Source organism: Lichenostomus cassidix, chromosome 5 (assembly GCF_008360975.1).
Source record: "Lichenostomus cassidix isolate B80296 chromosome 5, HeHo_3.0, whole genome shotgun sequence".
NCBI lineage: Eukaryota > Metazoa > Chordata > Aves > Passeriformes > Meliphagidae > Lichenostomus > Lichenostomus cassidix.
This window is the reverse complement of record NC_139486.1, coordinates 55,064,442-55,085,688: the sequence shown is the minus strand read 5'-3', so window position 1 is coordinate 55,085,688 and position 21,247 is coordinate 55,064,442. Positions and strand designations below refer to the sequence as shown.

The window sequence follows — 21,247 nt, the reverse complement described above, 5'->3', positions numbered from 1 at the left end:
CAGGGCTTTGGCCCATCAGCTTGTTCTGCACCTGGTGCTCTTTGGATTTAAGCTGAATCCCATCAAATTTGGGACTAGCAGTGATTTCCTCAGGGTTGTCTGCCAGGGAAGCCCGATGAATTGGTGCTGTATGTTAAACAAAATGAGTTCAGTGTTTTGGGGTTTTTTTTCTCATTTTCTAGGTTGGATCATTCTAATATAATTATTCTCCCTAATTATTGCATTGAAAATGATAAACAATTTTCTGGGGTGGACCCACGTAGGAGCCTGAACACCTGCCCACTGTACTTAATTATTTTTTTTAAAAGGCCTGAAACTTGCAGCTTGTTTAATTAGTAAATGTTAATCAATTAATAAAAACTAACAAATCATGGTGCTGCTTTGAACAGGTTTTAAATGCAGTCTTGAATCCATACAAATAGTTCCATCATGAAGACAGCAAAAAAGTACTGTCAGGGCTGTGCGTTTAGTTTTTAAGAACTAGACAAAGCCACTTTTATTTTTTCTAAGTTTATTTTTCTTCCAGTTTTTCCCTGTGCTTTTTATATTTATTTCTTCCTTACTTATTTCCTCCTTATTTATTTTCTCCCTTATTTATTTCCTCCCTTTATTTGTTTGTCCTCCCCTTATGCATTTTCCCCCTTAATTACTTTTTCACCGTTGTATTTTTTTTCTTATTTATTTTTCCTACTGTGTTTTCCCCTCCCCTTGTTTTTTTTTCGCTCGCCTTGTCATTTTCCCCCTTTGTTTCTTCCCCAAGCCCCCTTCTTCCTTCATCCTTGTTTTTTCCTCTTATTTATCCATTTCTCCTCTTATTTACTTGTATCCCCAATCTATATCCCAATTACTTTTTTCTCTAAACTATTTCCCAATTATTTATTTCGCCTTTATTTATTTTCGACATTATTATTTCACACACCCCGTTCCCCCCGCCCCCCTTTGTTCCGTTATCTATTTAATTTCTTTCCCCTTATTGCTCTATCCGTGCGGGGTGTTTAATCTCATTTTCGGCCGCTATTTCGCGGTGTTTTCCCGCTGTATCCCGAGGCTCCGTGCCGCGCCGTACAATCGCCGTGTCCGACCCGCCCCGTTTCCCCGCCCGCTTCGCGCTGCCGGAGGTGTGTCCCTCGGCGGCCGCCGTACGCGCGATGTGGCCGGGGCGGGCGCGGCTCCACGTCAGCCATCGCCGGAGCGGCAGCGCCGCGGGCTGAGCTCCGCGCCGGGACCGGCCCGACCCCGCCGCTCGGTACGGAGCCGCTCGGCCGCGCCTCAGCGCCTCGCCGGGCCGGGGGAAGGGGCGGGAGCCTCGCCGCCGCTGGGCGCCGCGGGCCCGAGGCCTCAGGGCCCGGCGGCATCTCCTGGCGGAGCCCGGCAGGGCCCGGGGCGCGGGGCGGCTGAGGGAGGGCTTGTGGCGCGGAGAGGCTGCGGGCTGTGGGGCTCGGGGCCGGCTCAGCCAGGCGGACGGGGGCATTGCGGGAAGTTTGGCCTCGTAGCTTCAAATGCCCGGCTTTGAGCTGGAAGTAGGAACCTGGGACATTAAGAGAGAAATATCCTTCAGCTGGCCGTAAATTTGTCGGGGTTTTTCAGTAAATATTGTTAACACTCTGTGTTACAGCTGTGCATCAGTAAAACGGTGCGTTCTCGGGGTTTTGGTTCATAAGGTGCCCCCGTTCCTAAGGCTCCCCAAGGATGTAGGTGGCGAGCAGGCGTGGCTTTGTGTCTTCCTGGGCTCTATAAACTCTGTGAGTTTCATTTCCTTGGGTGCTGAGGCTCTGGAGCAGGCTGCCCAGAGGAGCTGTGGATTCCCCATCCCTGGCAGTGTTCAAGGCCAGGCTGGATGGGGCTCCGAGCAGCCTGGTCTAGCAGAAGGTGTTCCTGCCCCTGCAGGAAGCTGGAATGAATTCATATTTAAGATCCCTTCCAACCCAAAGCATTCTGTGATTCACCACAGGTGGTAGAAATTTTATTGCTGGAGAGTTAAAACAGCACCTACATCTGTATCCGTGGGGACTCTCTCTAAGACCAGATTGATTTTGCATCTTGGTGACTTGCAAGGAGGAAAACTTGGCAGTGGTTCTCCCTGCCAAGTCTCCCAGCTCTGCATTTTAGGGGAGTTGTTTTTCATTACTGCTTTTCAGAGCCCAAAGTGCATTCAGCTGTCACACTTCAGAGATATGTGTGACCGTGATTTTGGAAATTTCTCCAGCTCAGGTCTTTGTTTGAATGAAGACATCTGCCCTGCTTTTGCAATGGTGTACTTTATGGTTTGTGTGAATTGTAGGTGAAGGTGCTGGCTGCAGGGCTTTGAGGCAGGAGTTCTGGGTAACAGCAGGGGAAAAGTAAGCAAAAAGCTGCTGTTGAGGCAAGAAAACAGTTGGGAAAGCCCTCTGAGATCAAATCCAACCTTTGACTGATCACCACCTTGTCAACTAGAGCATGGCACTACATGCCACATCCAGTCATTTCTTGAACAAGTGCTTTATGTAGTTATTTGTAAACAACAAGCTTGAGTGAACTAGTCCTTAAAATACAAAATTCATAACAGAAGGAGGAATATTTTCTTAAACAGTTGTATTGCAGTTATTTTTTGGGGTAGTTGTTGTGGTACTGATTGAGGCGAGTTGTTTTCTTGTGTGGAGAGAGGCAGCAGCCCAGGTTAGCACAACTTCCCTGCTCCTTGTTCAGTGTCAGGTTCTCTGGGTGCCCATTTGATCAGAAAAAGGAGTCTAAGCCTTCCAGAAAATTAATACCAATAAAAGTTAATTTATTTTGACACAATTTCTGTAGAAAGTACAAAATTGTAATAAAAAGTAACGGTTTTCTTTGTGTACTTGTCAGTGTAGTTTCATAGCATTAGCCAAGCAAGCTCAAGCTTTAGCATTTTTCATTACTTTAGAAACAAAATAAAAAGGTTTATTTGTTCCTAAATGTCTATTATATAGAGAATAAACAAACACGAGAATGAGGATTGGTAGAACAAAAAGGTTGATTTGATCCTAGATATCTATTATGTAAGGAAAAAACAAACATGAGAATGAGAATTGAGCTTAATAGCAAATTTTATTACTGGACTGCCAGGCACACAGCAGCTTTGATATATCTGTAGGCTTCTTGTCCTTTTTCACCATAAAAAGACTTGGTTTCCTCATTAGTGTCTGGTGGAGACAGTAGAGTTGAGCTAATCTGATGATCCCTGGCAGGTAAAATGCTTCTCTTTCCATCACATTGTTTTTTCTCCCATCGCTGGTTCCTGCTCTGTTGAATCTTGTGCTCATCTTCAAAGCTTCCTTCATAGACTGATTCACAGACTTTCTATTTTCTTTTCTTTTTTTTCCTGTGAAGTTTTTCAGCTGATTTTGCAGCTTGGGTCATTCACCTGGAGGAGTGCAGGGAAGCTAACGGGAATACACAGCCAGGATCAGGAGATAACTCTATGAGGGAGAAGCTACTGCATCCATCTGGCTACAGTCAGGTTCCTGTACACTTCTGTCATTCCTGACTGTACCCAAAGTATGGAAAGATTTTGTTTTTTCAGTTGTCTTTGGAAAATGTCATGCCCTTCATCTTTGTGGTGCCAGCAGGAATATTTTAGGGTAGCAGCAAAGCAAGAAGGCTTTTGAATGTAGCTTCTCAAGAAACCCAGCAATCCCTTCGAGCCATTAAGTCAGTTATTATAATGCTTTTGTGTTTGCTAACCAAATCTGTTAACTTTGGAATGGCTTTGTTTGCTTGGATTTTAGGTTGTCTGACATTTGTGTGAAAATAATTCTTGCCTCGAGAGGACTCGTGTAACCAAGAACCATGACTGCCGCAGAGAACGTGTGTTACACGTTAATCAACGTTCCCATGGATTCAGAGCCACCTTCTGAAATCAGCTTAAAAAATGACCTAGGCAAGTATTGGCAGTGATTGAGGGATGCTCTATCTTATCTGAATTATTCTCTCATTGTGCCTTTCCTAGAATATTGTTTACATTGTATAAACTTTTACATTTTATTAACAGTTTGCTGTTTATTTTCTGTTGATTTTTGAAACCCATATGTTCCTCAGTTTGCTCTGTTTTGAGAAACTTCATGATATTATCGTTTGTGCTTTGGTGTCCTCCACAGTCTGTACAAAATTTGAAATCCTTTTTTGTTTTTTTGAGAGTTTTAGCCTTGGGCTAAGGCATATTTAAGCACTGGAATAACCAACAAATTCTGTTGTCACTGGTTCTCTGCACTAACAGAAACAGCAGTGTTAGTATCTTGTATATGTGTGACATCAGATGTAGTATCCTGGTACAAATTTAAGCATTAAAACAGCCTTGGAATTTTAACTCTTTCAATTCTGATATATTGATCTCTGACTTAAATCTAAATTCCATGCTTGTTTTTAAATATCTCTTGCTTCCTCTTTACCCTTTAATAGATCTAAAGGCATGAATTTTATTGATATGCTCTATTTCACTCCTTCAGAGGGGTGTGAGTCTTGTGACACTGAAGATCAATATTTCTGTTAAACTGTGACATGTCAGCCTTCCTCACTTCATTTCTTCCTCCTCTAGAAAAAGGCGATGTCAAGCTGAAGACAGAGGCCTTGAAGAAAGTAATCATTATGATTCTGAATGGTGAGAAACTGCCAGGGCTCCTGATGACCATCATACGTTTCGTGCTGCCTCTCCAAGACCATACTATCAAAAAGCTGCTGCTTGTCTTCTGGGAGATCGTGCCAAAGACCACTCCAGATGGCAGGCTCCTGCAGGAAATGATCCTCGTGTGCGATGCATACAGAAAGGTAGCCTCTTGTTTATTTAGGTGGTTATGTTCTTCTGCTGGATCTTTCTAGAAGGTGTATCATTTTGGGTTGTTTCATAAATACAAACATGGTTTATGCTCAGCATTTCCTTCCTAACAGTTATGTCTCAGTGCTTCAGAGCTGGAGAACTGTAGATAGGCAGCAGACCTACTACCAAGGCGGTTTTGTGTTCTTTTACTGTTACGACTTAACAGAAATTCAGTGCTCTTTGTTTCCATGTCATCGAGGGTCAAGGTGAGGGGTAACATAATTGCCATCTTCCAGGCATCTTGGGGCAAGGCATGGTTCATAAAAGAGCACTATTGTATATTTGGGAAACTCCTTCATAAAGATATTAAGGGCCTTCAGCTTTGGGAATGGGTTGGAAGCAGATGAGCTAATATATACTAGAGGCTGGTATGCAGTGTGCAGGAATGCCCACAGGCTGAGCTTCTGTAGCTATGGTAATCAGAGAACACAAATATGATCCAGAAACAAAATCCCACAGGTTTTGTACATTTTATTGCGCAAAAAGACATGATTTAAATACAGTGGGATAGCAGTGTTTTAAGAAAGCATTTCATGAGAAGACAGTGAGGTGACGTTGTGGATGCTGGGAACTTGTACCATGGCAAAGCTGAGTGTGGGAGAGGGCTGGCAATAGCATTCCTCTGGAGAGTCTGGCATTTCAAATATGTTTCTTGTTGGTTTTAGGATCTTCAGCACCCAAATGAGTTTATCCGAGGCTCCACTCTCCGTTTCCTGTGCAAGCTGAAGGAAGCAGAGCTGCTGGAGCCCTTGATGCCGGCGATCCGCGCGTGCCTGGAGCACCGGCACAGCTACGTGCGCAGGAACGCAGTGCTGGCCATTTACACCATCTACAGGTACATGCAGAAACAGTGCACCACCCTGCGTGCATGGCACCAAGGCTGGCTTTAGTGAGCTGCAGAGTTTTTCAGAACTCAAACTTTTATCAGTTCCTGGTGTGGTGGTTGGGATTTTTGTGGTTGTTTGCCTCTTCTCCTCTGTCTATTGGGCATCCTTGAGTTCTGCTCCTTACCAATAGCTCTTTTAATTATGATTTCTTTTTTCAAAGAAACTTTGAGCATCTTATACCTGATGCTCCTGAGTTGATCCATGATTTCTTGGTGAATGAGAAAGATGCAAGCTGCAAAAGAAATGCGTTTATGATGCTAATTCATGCAGATCAGGTAAGGATACCTGCCCTCGAAGTCATTTGGTTTAAGAATTGTAAATGTGCTGGGTAACTAGCTAGTAGTTTGTTGATAGCATAAACTATTTGTATTTGTAAAAAACCCGCGTACAATGGTGTTAATGCTTTTGTGGGATATTTGGTACTGGTAAAGTTAATGTCAGTCTTTAATGCTCTCCTCATTTTAAAGGATAAATGACTGTATTTGGGGAAGGTGTTGAAAAATGTGAGCATAACCACACTGAGAAGTGCTCCATTATGTACTGTTCTAAAGCTTTTGTAGTTGTATGAGAAAGAAACTGCAGTTTCTGTTTAGTGTTTTGGATTATTTGCTCTACAGGCAATTGCTTTTTGTGCCTAATTACCATTAGTTTGTCTTTTTGCCCTCTACAGACAGGATGAATTATTTTGCTCTTCAGGTCCACAGTGTTTTCCTGAATTGTTGAAGGGTTGTGTAAAGGCTGTCTTGTATTTTGATTTTTAGGATGTGCTTTGATTTAAAATTCAACTGAGTGAGCAAACGGAATAATTTAAAATAATTTATCTTCTATTTGTGTAGGATCGAGCCTTGGATTATTTGAGTACTTGTATTGACCAAGTCCAGACCTTTGGGGACATACTGCAGTTGGTTATTGTTGAACTAATTTACAAGGTAAAAGGGAAATGTTGTGGCACATTTGAAATAAATGCACATGTAGAATTATATTAGACTGTTTTTCAAAGGGGGTAGAATGTTGCTAGAAAAGGCATTATAGCTGGCTTCTCATCCATGTCAGGAATATGTCATTGCTTAATGCAGCTGAATGAGATTTGTCTCTTTGATGAATGATAAAGAGCTCAAGTGTGCAGAGTATAGAGCAATAAGTCTCACCTGATTAACTGTTCTGGGGACTGTATTATTAGACTGGTCCTCATAGGCATGAGCAGGGCACCTCTTACAGAAGCTGGTAGAGGCTCTGCCCTTCCTTTTAATCAGAGATTTTATAACCCTGTAGCATTGCACAGAGTTGTGGAGAACATCTTTTGAAGAGCTGCTGTGATTCAATTTTTACAACTGTGAGTGACGTTTTTAATCACCAGGAAAGGTTGTTACTTTCAGCTTAATTTTCTCCTGGCTGTAAGATACTGGAGCAGGTGAGCTGTAGGATTTCTGTTTTCTCTTGTCTTTATGTGCCAACTCTCCATTGTTCTTTTATCAAGGTCTGTCACGCAAATCCATCGGAGAGAGCTCGGTTCATTCGCTGCATCTACAACCTGCTGCAGTCCTCAAGTCCTGCAGTGAAGTATGAGGCTGCAGGAACTCTGGTTACACTCTCCAGTGCACCCACAGCAATCAAGGTATGAAAGTGATGTTTTCAGCTCTGCAGTAGCTTTCAGTGCACTGAAATGAACACTGTGTGCTGCATGTTGATACTTTGAAGGAGCAAAGGCTTTAGTATTAGGGGCTGTGCAACATTTCTCATGTAAAACACTGTCTCAAAGTGTCTCTTAGAACTGGTCACAAAAAAGGACTGAGCAGACCTGGAGCTAGTGGACTTCATGTCACTTTGGTAGGGCACAAGCTTGAATACTGTCCAGACTGCTGCACCAATCCTCAATCTACTTGGCCTAGTTAATAAAGCAGACTGCAGCTGAAGATTTCAGAGATTGGAGGAGGTTTTTTACTCATGAATATGACTCATTTCAGACCAGGGTAGAAGCATAAAGCAGTGAAGATTTGTGTTGATTACTGATTGACCTGGGGTTCTTGGTTTTCTGTTTGTACAGCTGATTGTTTAAGATCACTTGGAAATTTTGAATTTGTATGGAAATTTCAAAAATAGGTTATGCAAGTCTAGATTGAAAGCATTGTAAATAGTAGTTTCAAAAGGTCAGGGGCAGTCTGAATTTCAAAATTCTTGTTTAGGCATACTCATTTTTGTTAAATAGACTTACTGTACATAGAAGCTGTCATTAAAACCATATCTAGATAGGCTAACACTGCCAACTCTTTTAAGTTGGTTTTCATGCCCTGTTGCATATTTCACAGCTGACCCAAAGCATGTCAGATAATCTATCTTATGTCTTTCTTTGAATTTGAAATCAAGTCTGTGTACTGTAAGCTGATGCTGTTGTAAGCCTTCCTGTGTGATTTTGGTAACATTTTGGTGGAGTCAGTTGAAGAAGGACCAGAAAATTCTAAATTCTGTTCTCAGGTTTATTTCTGTGCCAACTCTGAGTGCTGCTTTAATAGTAAAATAGGAGTCCTTCATTGAATTTCAGAATTTTTCCAGTTTCTCCTCTTTATTACTCAAGAAATTATTTTGATCCTTTTGATTTTAGGCTGCTGCCCAATGCTACATAGATTTGATTATTAAAGAAAGTGATAATAATGTGAAACTGATTGTCTTGGACCGATTGATTGAGTTGAAGGAGCATCCCTCCCACGAACGAGTGTTGCAGGTATGTGATCTGTCTCTGTTCCTGCAAGCCTTAGGAAAGAAAAGCCTTCAATAACAAAGCTTCCAGGTTTTTGCAGTGTATGGAGAAAAGTACTTCTGAAGTTTAAATTTAAGATTTAATGATGCAGCTGCATGGGAGACTTCTGTATAAATGCAGAATGTATTAAATGAACAGTGTGACGTTTTATTGCCTGTTGCTTGTCAGTAGATCATATATTATGTATCCAGAAAAGCTTTGAAAATCACTGAGGACTGAAAATCAGAACTGTATGAAAGGGAAGTAATTTAAAACAGCAAAATACTTACTTTGTTACTGTTTCAGGATCTAGTTATGGACATCCTGAGAGTGTTGAGTACCCCTGATCTAGAAGTGCGTAAAAAAACCCTTCAGCTGGCTCTGGATCTTGTGTCTTCAAGAAATGTGGAGGAGGTAAACTACATGTACTCTTGTTTCATTAGGCTATTTTCTTCCTTTTGAAAAATGTCACTTTTAAAAAATTTTACTTGATCTTTTCTGCAGCTTGTGATTGTTCTGAAGAAGGAGGTGATTAAAACTAATAATGTGACGGAGCATGAAGATACAGACAAGTACAGACAGCTCCTGGTTCGGACTCTGCACTCCTGTAGTGTTCGCTTCCCAGACATGGCTGGAAATGTTATTCCAGTGGTATGCAAATGTTTCACTATATTGTCATTAAGTGTGTTCTAGCTATACCCAGCAGAATGACTGAAGTGTTCCTAATAGTGGCCTCATAGAAACCAATGCTATTTTTGATTCCTAAAGAAACATAAGACTTTTGATGCTGTAATTATTTGTCCTTTGAGACGGTTTTAAAATGTTTTTGAAGAACGTGAGCTAAGGAGAACCTTTACTTAAAAGTGCAATAATTTGTATCACTAGAAAAACAGTTTGGGATTATGATAGTTGGTACTTCTTTGGAATGTATTTGGAATGTTGGTTGACTTCAGCTTTGTTTCATGGGACATACATAAGCAGTTTTATTTTTCTGAAGATAGAAGGAAAGTGTTATTGTACAGACTTCTCTGTGCTGCTGTTTGTGCTGACGTTCACCCTTCTGTGGTAGCTGATGGAGTTCCTGAGTGACAACAACGAAGCAGCAGCCGCTGATGTCCTGGAGTTTGTGAGGGAAGCAATCCAGAGATTTGATAACCTCAGACCTCTTATTGTTGAGAAGATGCTTGAAGTCTTTCATGCTATTAAATCTGTCAAGTGAGTCCAAAATATGATGTCGAACAGACTTTGGAGCACCTGGTGGCTCATTTGCATTGAATTTATATTGTTATTAAATAGGTACCAAAATCTGTGTGACCCACACAGAGAGTGACTGAAGCCAAGATATTTTATAATAGACAGTTTCTAGGTACAACTTTTTTCTTGCCTACTTGTACAAGAGATAAATTGGGTGTTTGTTGCATTGAATAAGGAAAATAATTCAATTTTGATTTCTATAATGGAATTGATAGTTGCATTATAGAATTTAAATTGCTTTATGGCCAACCATAAAGTAATACATCTGTTAAAACAGAATTCCTAAGGGATTTGCATTTGTAGGCAACTGGAAATACTGTACATTTATTAGAAAACCCAATCTAACATATACCAGGCTTTACAATCTATAAAGCTTTTTTAGTACCTTTCAGGGCTCTAAAAGCTTTGTTTGCTGGTGGATCTCTAAAGGTTAAGTCATATGAGAACTTCTCTGTATCGAAACAGCACTCTGTCATTCTCCTAATACACAGAAAGCTTTGAACCCCATCTCTATTGTAATCTCACTAAATGGGAAAAAAACCCCTCTGAAGCTTTGCTATTCTTTTCCTTATCTTCATTCTTGTTCTGGTTTTTTATTTTCTCCTGTATAAGGGGAAAATTAGTTTGTCTCAGTTAAATGGAGAATTCAGAGCTGACTTTATTCACATGCAGTAGAGCATTTCATTATGATCACAATGAAATTTAATTTTGTGTATGTCAGGACTAACACAGATAGAAATAAATTATGCCAGAAAATATATCTAATTTGATGTACTTGTTCATGAATTTACTGAAGCTGAAAGGATAATTGCTTTTGATTTAACCTGCTTTTGTAAGTTGTGTTCTTTTGAATTTGTCAAGACTGGCCTTTACCACCTGACCTGAAAATAAATCACTTCTCTTGATGCTTGTGTGTGTATAACATGAAAGAGTGATTTAAGTTATTGTTCTTGTTTTAGGATTTATCGAGGAGCATTATGGATCCTTGGAGAATACTGCAGCACAAAGGAGGATATACAAAGTGTAATGACAGAGGTTCGCAGATCACTCGGAGAGGTGTGTGTATTTTGGGTTTTTTGTGTTTACTGGCTCTTTGTGGATTTTCCTGCCATTGTGCAGTGGTTTTTCTACGAAAAAGATACTTTAGAAAGATCAAGTAAGATGCAACAGTGTTTTGAGGACTTGCGATGTGTAATGGCATGTGCACAGGAAATCTTAAGTAAAAAGAAGTCAGGGTTTTGCATTCATTATTCATTTGTTTCCAGTAGTGTACTTGAGCTGAGAATAAGTGATATCTGTTAGGAGGAGAGTTGAGAAATTCCTTATTTCAAAAAATTATGGCAGTTATTTAATTATATATTTAATTATATATTAATTATATGTAGCAAAGAGAGAGTGCTTTAAGGCTGGCTTGTTCTGAGAGAAAGACTTCTCTGAGAAAACCTAAATCATCAATGTGAGCTTTACTGCATGTGTAGGAAGCTTCTATATGTATTTCAACATCTGGTTATTTGCTCAAATTCTCCCCAAACTGTTGCATTGTAGCTGACTTTTTGCTTATAAAAACTTCAGTAAAGCAGATAATTTTTATTAAAGCCTTCTGCATGACAGATCTTATCTTTTATTTTAATTGTAACAATTGTTTCCTGCTCGTTTCTAGATCCCAATAGTAGAATCTGAAATCAAGAAAGAAGCTGGTGAGCTCAAACCTGAAGAAGAGGTGTCTGTGGGTCCAGCCCAAAAATTAGTGACAGAAATGGGCACTTATGCAACACAGAGTGCTCTTAGCAGTTCCCGACCTGCCAAAAAGGAAGAAGACAGGTATTTGTGATTTCATACTAGGCCAGGAGTGTCTTGGTTAATTTTTATCTTTTTTTTTTTTTAATTTGAGTGGTATTATCACTCATACAGAGTTCAGTGCTTGGGGGATTTCCTGTTTTAAGGTATTATCCCAACTAGATAGTATCCAGTAGGAAGTTGCCCAATTACTTAGGTTTTGTAATCAAAGCTTACTGTATAAATAAGAACTTTATTAATTATGATAGCCTAAATTCTAGTTGATTTTTTACATGTAAAGCTCTCTCTCAATTTTAGTTGGATACAGAGATGTCTTTAGATTAAAACGTTTTCTTCCCTTGATATCACCTTGCACTGCTTAATACTTGCTGTAGTTAATTTTGTTGGTAGCTAGAACAATTGTTGTATTTCCTTAGTTAATGCAGATGGTTCTTCATCTTGACAAGTCATCACCATCTCAACGCCCTAGTGAAATTGTACATTACACCTCTCTCTCCCCAGTCCACGTGGCAATGACTGCATGGCTTGTGAAAATATCTGTATCTGGAAAATTACTTTGAAAGAGAAAAAGCAACTTTGTGAGGTGTTTCAAGCTTGTTTTGCTTGTACAATATCAAGAGAAGTAGGCTGAAGAGTGTCATCCAAAAGTAGTTTTCTGAGGCTCATTTGTCTTTGCAGACCTCCCTTACGAGGATTCCTGCTGGATGGAGATTTCTTTGTTGCAGCATCCCTTGCTACAACTTTAACCAAGATTGCTTTACGTTATGTATCCCTAGTTCAGGAAAAGAAGAAACAAAATGTGAGTCATCTCTTGTGTTTTCACATTCAAGGAAGAGCTGCTTGTTGCCTCTTTTCTTCTAAACAAATGCAAAATGGGTTAAGTCCAAAGTGAAGTGCTAGTTATGTGGTTGGATAGTAATGATAATTTGGGTCACAAACAGGACATGCTGCTTTCCAGCCACTTTATCTAGACAATCTCTAAATCATTCTGCTTGGTTTCAGATAACAAGTAATAAAAAACTAAGTAATCTGTTCAGAGATGTTATGATTTGATTAATAGGCACCTTTTTTTCTGTAAAGCTATAGAAAATGCAATGACTCTCTTCCATTCTCTTTTCTTTGTCCTCCTTCTCAGTCCTTCAATGCTGAAGCTATGCTGCTGATGGCCACTATTCTCCACTTGGGAAAGTCTTCTCTACCCAAGAAGCCAATTACAGATGATGATGTGGATCGTATTTCCTTGTGTCTGAAAGTGTTGTCAGAATGTTCTCCTCTCATGAATGACATTTTCAACAAAGAGTGCAGGCAGTCCCTCTCTCATATGCTGTCAGCCAAGCTAGAAGAGGAAAAACTTTCCCAGAAGGTGAGCTATTAAAAGTGTGTAACCATAAACACTTGAAGTTTTTATGGATCTTCACATCCAAGCTGGTCCCAGAAATTCACTGTTTGACTGTGCTGGTCAGCCATTTGACTGTTTTCTGTTCTAAGGAATGGAATTCACTGTGAATTCTTGAATTATTCTCTTCCTGCAGAAAGAATCTGAGAAGAGGAATGTGACAGTTCAGCCAGATGATCCCATTTCCTTCATGCAGCTGACTGCTAAAAATGAAATGAGCTCAAAAGAAGACCAGTTCCAGCTTAGCCTTCTTGCAGCAATGGGAAACACACAGAGGAAAGAGGCTGCTGATCCTCTTGCTTCCAAACTTAATAAGGTAGTGGGAAGTCAGGGTTTTAATTCTATATGTGGGATCACTTTGGGAATTGCAGACTGGAACTGATGAACCAGACTCTGCTAGTTGATTGGAAAAACCCAGGTGAATCCTGGTTGGGATGAGGAGAAAAAGAAAAGCACTTGTGCTTGTAGTTGGTACCCTTCTTCATGTGGGGAGGGGAAGAGCAAGAAGAAGACTTGGAGAGTGCTGAGCTGGTGTAATGTGGAGAAGCAATTAGGGTTTGCTGGTTTGAAGATCCCAGTAAGGTTCATGGGGAAGGGAGCAAGGATGCCAGAAGTGATTAAGAACCCCTTTCTTTGGCTGCTGTATGCTATTGCAGTGCAACCTGATTTCAATCTTTATACTTTTTTTCTTTTCTGCTGATTACCAGGACCTGCAGGGAAGGTTTCAAGAGAAGAAATCCCTTGATTGATTCATTAGTTAAGAGTTAAACCCCCAGATTTTGAAAGACTGGATTAATTGTTTTTGATGTTGAAAATTACCTTTTCATTTTAAATCAGCATTTCTTTGTCCTACTCATAACCTTAAGAATAAATGGCATTACTGTTCATATTTTAGGAACTTTTCAGTTCAGAACACTTTTCATCAGGAAAGGTTTTATAATTGTATTTTGTACGCAGGAGGACATTTGAAGGAAGGCTGCTTGTTTTGGAGGCTCATATAAAATAATAATTTATTTAAGTGTACTTTATTCTTATTTTTTGTCATTATTTGACATGCTTCTGTGTTTTAAACTGGTTTCTGAGTAGGCACATCCCTTGATTGTGTCACAGGTTACTCAGCTGACAGGTTTCTCAGACCCTGTGTATGCAGAAGCTTATGTCCACGTCAATCAGTATGACATTGTGCTGGATGTGCTCGTGGTCAACCAGACCAGTGACACTCTGCAGAACTGCACACTGGAGCTGGCCACGTTGGGTAAGGAGCACTGCACTGGTGCAACAAAGCAACTCTAAGGCTCTGGGCGTTGGGCATTGGGCGCAGGAATGTGTGCCCAGTTCTAAGGAATTCCTGAAACACTTTCAAAGTGGTGCCAGTTAGTTGCCATTTTGAAAGTATGTTTTTGAATATCTTTAAAAATATGCTCTTTTATATATTTGGTAGAAGTTTTGTATGCACTGACATGGTTAATGCTATCTGATGATATAAACCATAGTCATATTTTATCACTAAAAATGTAGCATTCCATTTCCCCTTCTCCTTTCTTCCTGAAATATAGACAGTTTTTTTGATGTACTTATTCCCCATTGTGCTGCTACCATAGACTGGAAAATAAAAATAGGTCAAAACCCCAACTGGTATGGAACACAAAGCCATCTGCCCTAGGTGGTTTTTGCATTCAGCCTGAAGTACTTAAATACTGCATTTACTCAGCTGAAACCATTCCCTGTCCCAACAGCTGTACCACAGTCTTGCTTGAACAGTACTGAGGCTTCATTAACTTCTCTTAGAGGAGTCATTGGAGCAGATAATCCAAGAACAGTATCCAGTTTCTTATTAGTTGTCCTCTGCTTTGGCAGTCAAGAGCTGAAATACATTTACAATATACTAGGAGAGCTCACATTATGTACTTTTAACTATTTTAAATACAATTGGAGGGACATAACTTCTCTCCTAAAATTTTGTAAATAATTTGGTGAGACTACTGATGGAAATAAATGAAATGGATGCATAATTTAATAGGTTGTATTTTTCTATTTGTCAGCTCAGTAAAGTGGAATTCTGTATTTCCCAGCTGATGTATTGCAAAAGCTGACTTGAGGCATCACTCCTGTGTATAGAGCTCATGCTGTTCATGCTGTGTCCTCAAATTGCAGCTTAGTGGAACTAAGGAGTCTTTACAATTGCTTGCAAGAGGATTAGTAAAAATGCATCCTTTAGTGGTTCCTTGGAGCAATTATATTCAGAATCAAGGTGATACTTTGACCTGTTTATAAATAGCTTAGGGCCTGTAATGCTGGACGTTGAACTTTGGGTTTGAGGCACTTGACTCTAATCTTAGGTCTCACAATGTTGTCAGTGATTAAAATGCAAGGTAGAATTAACCATTTCCTTGTTAAATAATTAATACTAAACTTGATCCAAAGCCCATTTAAGTTAATATTTGCATTTGTTTTCAGTGGGCTTTGGGTGAACATAGCAATATTTTAACTGAAATTTGTGTGTAATGTAAATTACTTCATCTTGCAATTAGCAAACCATAAAAAAAAGCAACCAATTCCAAATCAAGTAGTATCTTTATGGTGGTGTTTAGTGCTGCTCTGTAGATACAAAAATTGAATGGCAAGAAAATTAACAAATATTATTCCAAAAGCTAAGCTCATTGTGCACTGCTAATGTTCCCCGATCTTCCAATTTCTTTACACAGGTGACTTGAAACTTGTCGAAAAACCATCTCCTCTGACACTTGCACCACATGATTTTGCAAACATTAAAGCTAATGTCAAAGTCGCTTCAACAGAAAATGGAATCATTTTTGGTAACGTTGGTAAGTTCAGTGTGCAAAATTATTATTAAAGTTTTGCATTTTTAACTGCTTAATGAGCTCAAAAATAAGCAAAACACTTCATATTGGGAGGAGAAATAAAATTACAATGTAAGAATATATTATGGTGATTTAAAAAAAATACCTATCTTGCTGTTACTTAAAATCATTGTAGAAAGTGCTGCCTTTCGGATGATTGTCAGCATGAGATTGAGCAAGTGTTGACTGTTGTTAACTGGCAGATGGTAACTCAGCACCCTTATTAAGTGCAAATTCACTTTTTGAAACATTGAGGTGCTTTGTGTTTTCTCTTGCAGTGTATGATGTCTCTGGAGCAGCCAGTGACAGAAACTGTGTGGTTCTCAGTGATATCCACATCGACATCATGGATTACATCCAGCCTGCTTCCTGTACAGATGCTGAGTTCAGACAGATGTGGGCAGAATTTGAGTGGGAAAACAAAGTTAGTTTTATTCTTTGTATGTTATTTTGTTGATGAGGTACAATTCTGTCTCTTGTTCTGGAGCAGCTCGTTACAGCACCACTATCTTTTGCCACATAAACCTCATTCAACATCCTTATTGGATGTTTGCCTCGAGAAGCTTATTCTCTCACAGCTATCTTATCAGTTCCACAAGCTTAGCAATGCAATAACTTGGGTTTTTGGCTTGCAAAAGAGGTTATGTGCATTGAGCTTTACCTCCTGTATGGAAGCTGTCCAAACTGACTGGTGATTGCTGTGTGTTTTGGCTCAAAGGTGAGATAGCAACAAGTGTAAGTTTATGCTGAGGCTGCAGAATTACTCATGCTGTTGAGCCTCTCCTGTTCTGAATCACATTGTCTTTTGGGTTGCAAGGGACCTTTTAAAGGTCTTTTAGTCCAGCCCACTCCCAAAGACAGGGACATCTCTTTCATATTGCTACTTTGCAGGACAACTGTAGCATAAAGTTATGGATACTGTGTCAGACCAGCAAGACAGTGGGTACACTTCATAGTAGCTTAGGGTGCCCACACATAAAAAAGGGGTTTAAGGGAGGTAATATGATATGGGAATAAAGTAGAAATATCAAACCAGAATTTTACATGAGCTGTAACCTTGTTTAGTACATAGGAGTGCTCACTTGAGACTGTATTTAAGTGTCTTGGGGGGAACTTGTGCACAATAATTTGTAATACATGGTATATGAAACCTTAGCAATTTGTTTAATTTTTTTATAACACATCTCTTAGAAGTAGTTTATAAGACCCATAATAATCAATATGATGAAGCCAGGGCAGCCCAGAGAGCTTTGTTGCTAGAAGGGGAAGATAAAAATAATCTTTATCACTGGTTAAAAGCAAACTTTGGACTAGGTATGGCTTTTTCTTGTTCTGGCAATGTGTAAACTGTATTCAGACAAGGAGTCCAATGTTTGCTGTAGAGAATCTAGATGTTCAACAGAGCATCAATATTCATCCAGTATGTTTTAGAAACCATGGTAATAACATGAAATTCTCCATCTTTAACAAGTGGATGGCAGGAAGAGAAGACCTGTGATGCCACCACATAGTGGGAAGTGCATCCAGCTTTTACCAAATGTGCTGTTCCTCAAGGGGAATGCAGTAGTGATCTCCTTTACAGAGCCCTGAAGAAGAGATTTCAGAAATACCTGAGGTGCTAATTAAAGTAATTGCCTTTTTCTTTCATTCTTGAAGGTAACAGTGAACACAAATATCATTGATTTAAATGAGTACTTACAACACATACTGAAGTCAACCAATATGAAATGCCTGACTCCAGAGAAGGTGAGCTATTTCTTGGAGATTTTTAGATACCTTTTTTAGTTCCTGTGCTTTATTGTTTAATTTGTTCAGCATTTGTTGTTAATACTATTAGAAATGCCTGCTTACCATATGAAATAGTGCATACATCTCAAAGTTTTTAAGTGAGTGGTCTGAAATGAGTAAAAACAAATTAACATTACTAAAATTCTTTGTTGTCCCCAGATAGAAAATCAGAATGTCCTTTTTGATTCGCAGTAGCTAAGCTGTAGTATAGACTTGACGGGACCACCTGTTTTTATAAAGGGACTTTTTTAGTAAATCCAAATTTCTTTCTTCTCTGTCAAAATTTACCTTTCTTTTGCCAATTTAGCCTTTTTGTTGTAAAACAAATTAAATATGTGCAATAGCTACTTGCTGTTAAGATACAGTATGTATCTTAATATGTAGCTAATACATGTATAGCAGGCAAGGTAAGTATAGTGACTATTGCTACTATTTAGCTTCTTTGCCATTTCACTATTGGTTAAATCAGACCATGAAATGCCCTCCTGCCTTGTCTTGATGAATCCTACAGATTGCATATTTTCAATATTAATTCTAGAAAAAGGCCACCACAGTTTCCCAGAGCATGATTCCCACATTACAAAATGCTGTACGTGAAGAAAGAAGTATAACTGTGATATACTGACAACTACCTAGCTAACTTAGGATGAAAAAAAATGTGTTCAGAGCATTTTGGTCTTCAGAGAGTTCCCATGTGCTTTCCCCAGGCACTTTCAGGCTATTGTGGCTTTATGGCAGCCAATCTTTATGCCCGTTCCATCTTCGGAGAAGATGCCCTGGCCAATGTGAGCATTGAGAAGCCAATCCACCTGGGGCCAGAGGCTCCTGTCACTGGTCACATACGGATCCGGGCCAAGAGCCAGGTAAGGGGCTTGCCATCCTGCTCCTTTCTGGGGCAATGTACCGAGCACTTTTCAAAATTTACAGATTTTTTACAGTCTTTTCTCCTGGTGTGTTACCGTAAAATAGGCTTTTGCACCAAGATTTCCTACTCTTCTCCATAGTGCTGCAAATGGGATGTTATATTTTATTTGCTTTTAAATAAAGAGCACATATGCCCCGGGGTATCATGATGTTTTTCCTACTAAACTGACATTTGTCACACAGCAAGGAAATTTTGTGCATGTAATTGCTGTTCACTGATTCTTTTTTTTTTAAACAAGAAAACAAAACCCCAGGTTTTTAAGTAGTAATATTTTCTGTAGATATATGAGTCTTCTTTGGATTTTAGATCTTCTACCTCCCCACTAAAAAAAAAAAAAAGGGAATTGGAATAAGTAAACGAAAAAAAAAAGTACAATATAAGTATTTTAAACAGCCTACAATAAAGGAGTACCTGAGAGTTTTCACATTCAAAGAAACCATTTAGTTTACATAATGTCATTGTAAAGATTTTGGACTGGTTTAAATTAATGTTTCTGACAGGTTACAGTGCCATTTTTACATAAGACTGCATTCAATTACATCTGCCAGCATGGTTTCATCTTGAAATCATTCTGCTATTGAATATGTGGATTTATTCATGCAGTTTCTTTCGAGAATTCTTCAATTTCTATGCAAAATTAATATGGCTCTGTGATTAAATTATTTCCTGTAGCTTTGGTGCATTGAGTGTGCCAAGTATCATCCCTGGGACTTTCAATAGATGAATTTCAGTAACTGGACTGGCAGTTGTAATTTCTCCCCTGGCAGCTCCCTTTCAATTGGTGGGAGGTCAAAAGGCCTAAATTGTTCTTATTCTTCTGCTTTTCATATTGATAACCCATGTGACAGTTGCCAGCTCAATTAAGTTTCATTGTTTCAATAATGTATGTAGATGTAGCCTTTACCTAGCGTTAAGGAAGTGGGCACTATGATCTGTACAAAGAAGTGAACAGCTCAAAATTTCCATGCCACTGGCTTCATAGATTTCTATATATGAAACTTGCATTTTAATATAGATGAGATAAAGTTATTTTCAAGTGAAGTATTTGTGTCATAATCATTGTCTTTCTTTTCCTTACAGGGAATGGCCCTGAGTCTTGGTGATAAGATCAATCTGTCTCAGAAGAAAACAAGTTTATAAATTTTACCTAACGTCTTTTCAGGTCTTTTACAATTTAACCTTAGGTATGTGGCTTTTGGGATCCAGAACATCTTATATTCTTCAGTGTTCTGTAATTGTAGAAGCCAAGCTTTTGAGCTGAAAGCATTCCAGCAGATAATTTATAGGTTCTCCATGATTGATATTGAGCAAAATTTTAAATCTCCAGGGTTTTTTTTCCTTTGTCCTGGAATTCATGTTTTCTTTGTCTCTAATATATACTGATGCTCACAGTACAATAAACAAATTATGCCAGTACCGTTTTGTCTGTAAATTATAATCTCCGTATTATCTGATCAGTATTGAATGTCTGTCCAGGGGTATTGTGATACTCTGAGAAAGTGGGAGTCTGTAACAGCTTAAGCATTTACAATAATGACTAGGCCTGAATTTGTGAATGTGTGATTGTGACTCTTAAAAGTACTCTGGTATGCCTAGGAGAGTATGTATTTGCCAACTAAATTAAAGGCTGGATATTCTAGATGATAATATAATAACTTGGCACAGATAAGCTTGTAGTACCAGAAAAGAGATTGTCAAAATTCAGCTCTTTCCAGCAAGTTGTAGAACCTTCAACTTTGTTTCTGAAATGCTTTCCTAAAAGTATCCTGAGTAACATAACATTGCTGGTGGTCTTCTTATTTTTCAGTTAATATGGAAAAGACAGCTAAGGGCACTGTTAAAGCTGTAGCAGCATAAGCAGTGTTTCAGTGAATGCAGCCATTAGCCACGTGTGTGAGCTCAGGAAGGAAAGATGCACACTCATTATGAGCTTGCAGTGAATTGAACTAAGTTGAAAAGGAAGAGTTGAGAGTGAAGGTCAGGATGTTGAAGTGAGTGAACACCATTTGGCTACCAAATCTTATGTAAATTAGTAGTAGATTAAAACTAACTAAAAATACTGTTAGCTGAATCCATTCCATTTTAATTCTGAATTTGTTAAATTGTTGCAAGCAATTACTTCTAGAGAAGGGTGTCCAGAGCCAGCAGTACTCTTCCAGTTGGCTGAAAATCCTGCTGCTGGAGTTCCACAGCTGTGACCAGCTCCAGAAGGACAAAAGAGAATATTCTGAACAGATGATTCCCAAAACATTTAAGGCCTCAATGATGAAAATACCTTTTTTTCATTCTGAATAAGCACAAGAAGCACACATGTAAATTCTGAAATGGAATAATCTGGGCTACTCTGTCTGGGTAAAGGATGGCCCTAGAAGTGCAGTGCAAAACCTGAGCACGGTTTTGCTGCATGACTTGTTTGTTTTGCGTGTTTTGAAGTCCCTTTTTGGTTCTGTCATTATTTTGGTTTTTAATGAAAGCTCCAGCTCATGCATAATGTGATAGCAGCAAGGCTGAAGCTCTGGGTGTGCAGGGCTGCATTGATAATGTATTTATGTCTCTGCATGATCCCACAGCAGTTGTATTCCCTTTCTGGGAAGTTAGGCCAGATTCACAAGGCTGTAGTAGAGATAATCAAATTGTGATCTTAACTGCTTAATGCTTCATAATTTGGGATGAGGAGGGGTGATGGGAGAAAAGCATTAGGAATGTGTTGTATGGAAGCTCCTGTGAAATTCCATGGATATCATTATGCTGCTTTGGGGTGAGTGTGCGGGATCTCATTT

At 39.2% G+C, this 21,247-nt stretch overlaps 1 protein-coding gene across 1 annotated transcript; it reads left to right on the top strand.

The window, feature by feature from the left end:
• Nucleotides 1-1,149: 1,149 nt before the first annotated feature.
• Nucleotides 1,150-19,880, top strand: COPB1 (coat protein complex I subunit beta 1). Its single transcript, XM_085063196.1, has 22 exons — nt 1,150-1,246; nt 3,741-3,892; nt 4,547-4,776; nt 5,491-5,660; nt 5,873-5,987; nt 6,549-6,641; nt 7,190-7,327; nt 8,312-8,431; nt 8,753-8,860; nt 8,951-9,097; nt 9,516-9,661; nt 10,660-10,756; nt 11,361-11,521; nt 12,176-12,296; nt 12,633-12,860; nt 13,030-13,209; nt 14,004-14,148; nt 15,599-15,718; nt 16,033-16,178; nt 17,411-17,500; nt 18,250-18,405; nt 19,548-19,880. Exons 2-22 carry the CDS (start codon nt 3,802-3,804, stop codon nt 19,605-19,607), a joined length of 2,862 nt encoding a protein of 953 aa, XP_084919322.1. The 5' UTR covers nt 1,150-1,246; nt 3,741-3,801; the 3' UTR covers nt 19,608-19,880.
• The last annotated feature ends 1,367 nt before the right edge of the window (nt 19,881-21,247 follow it).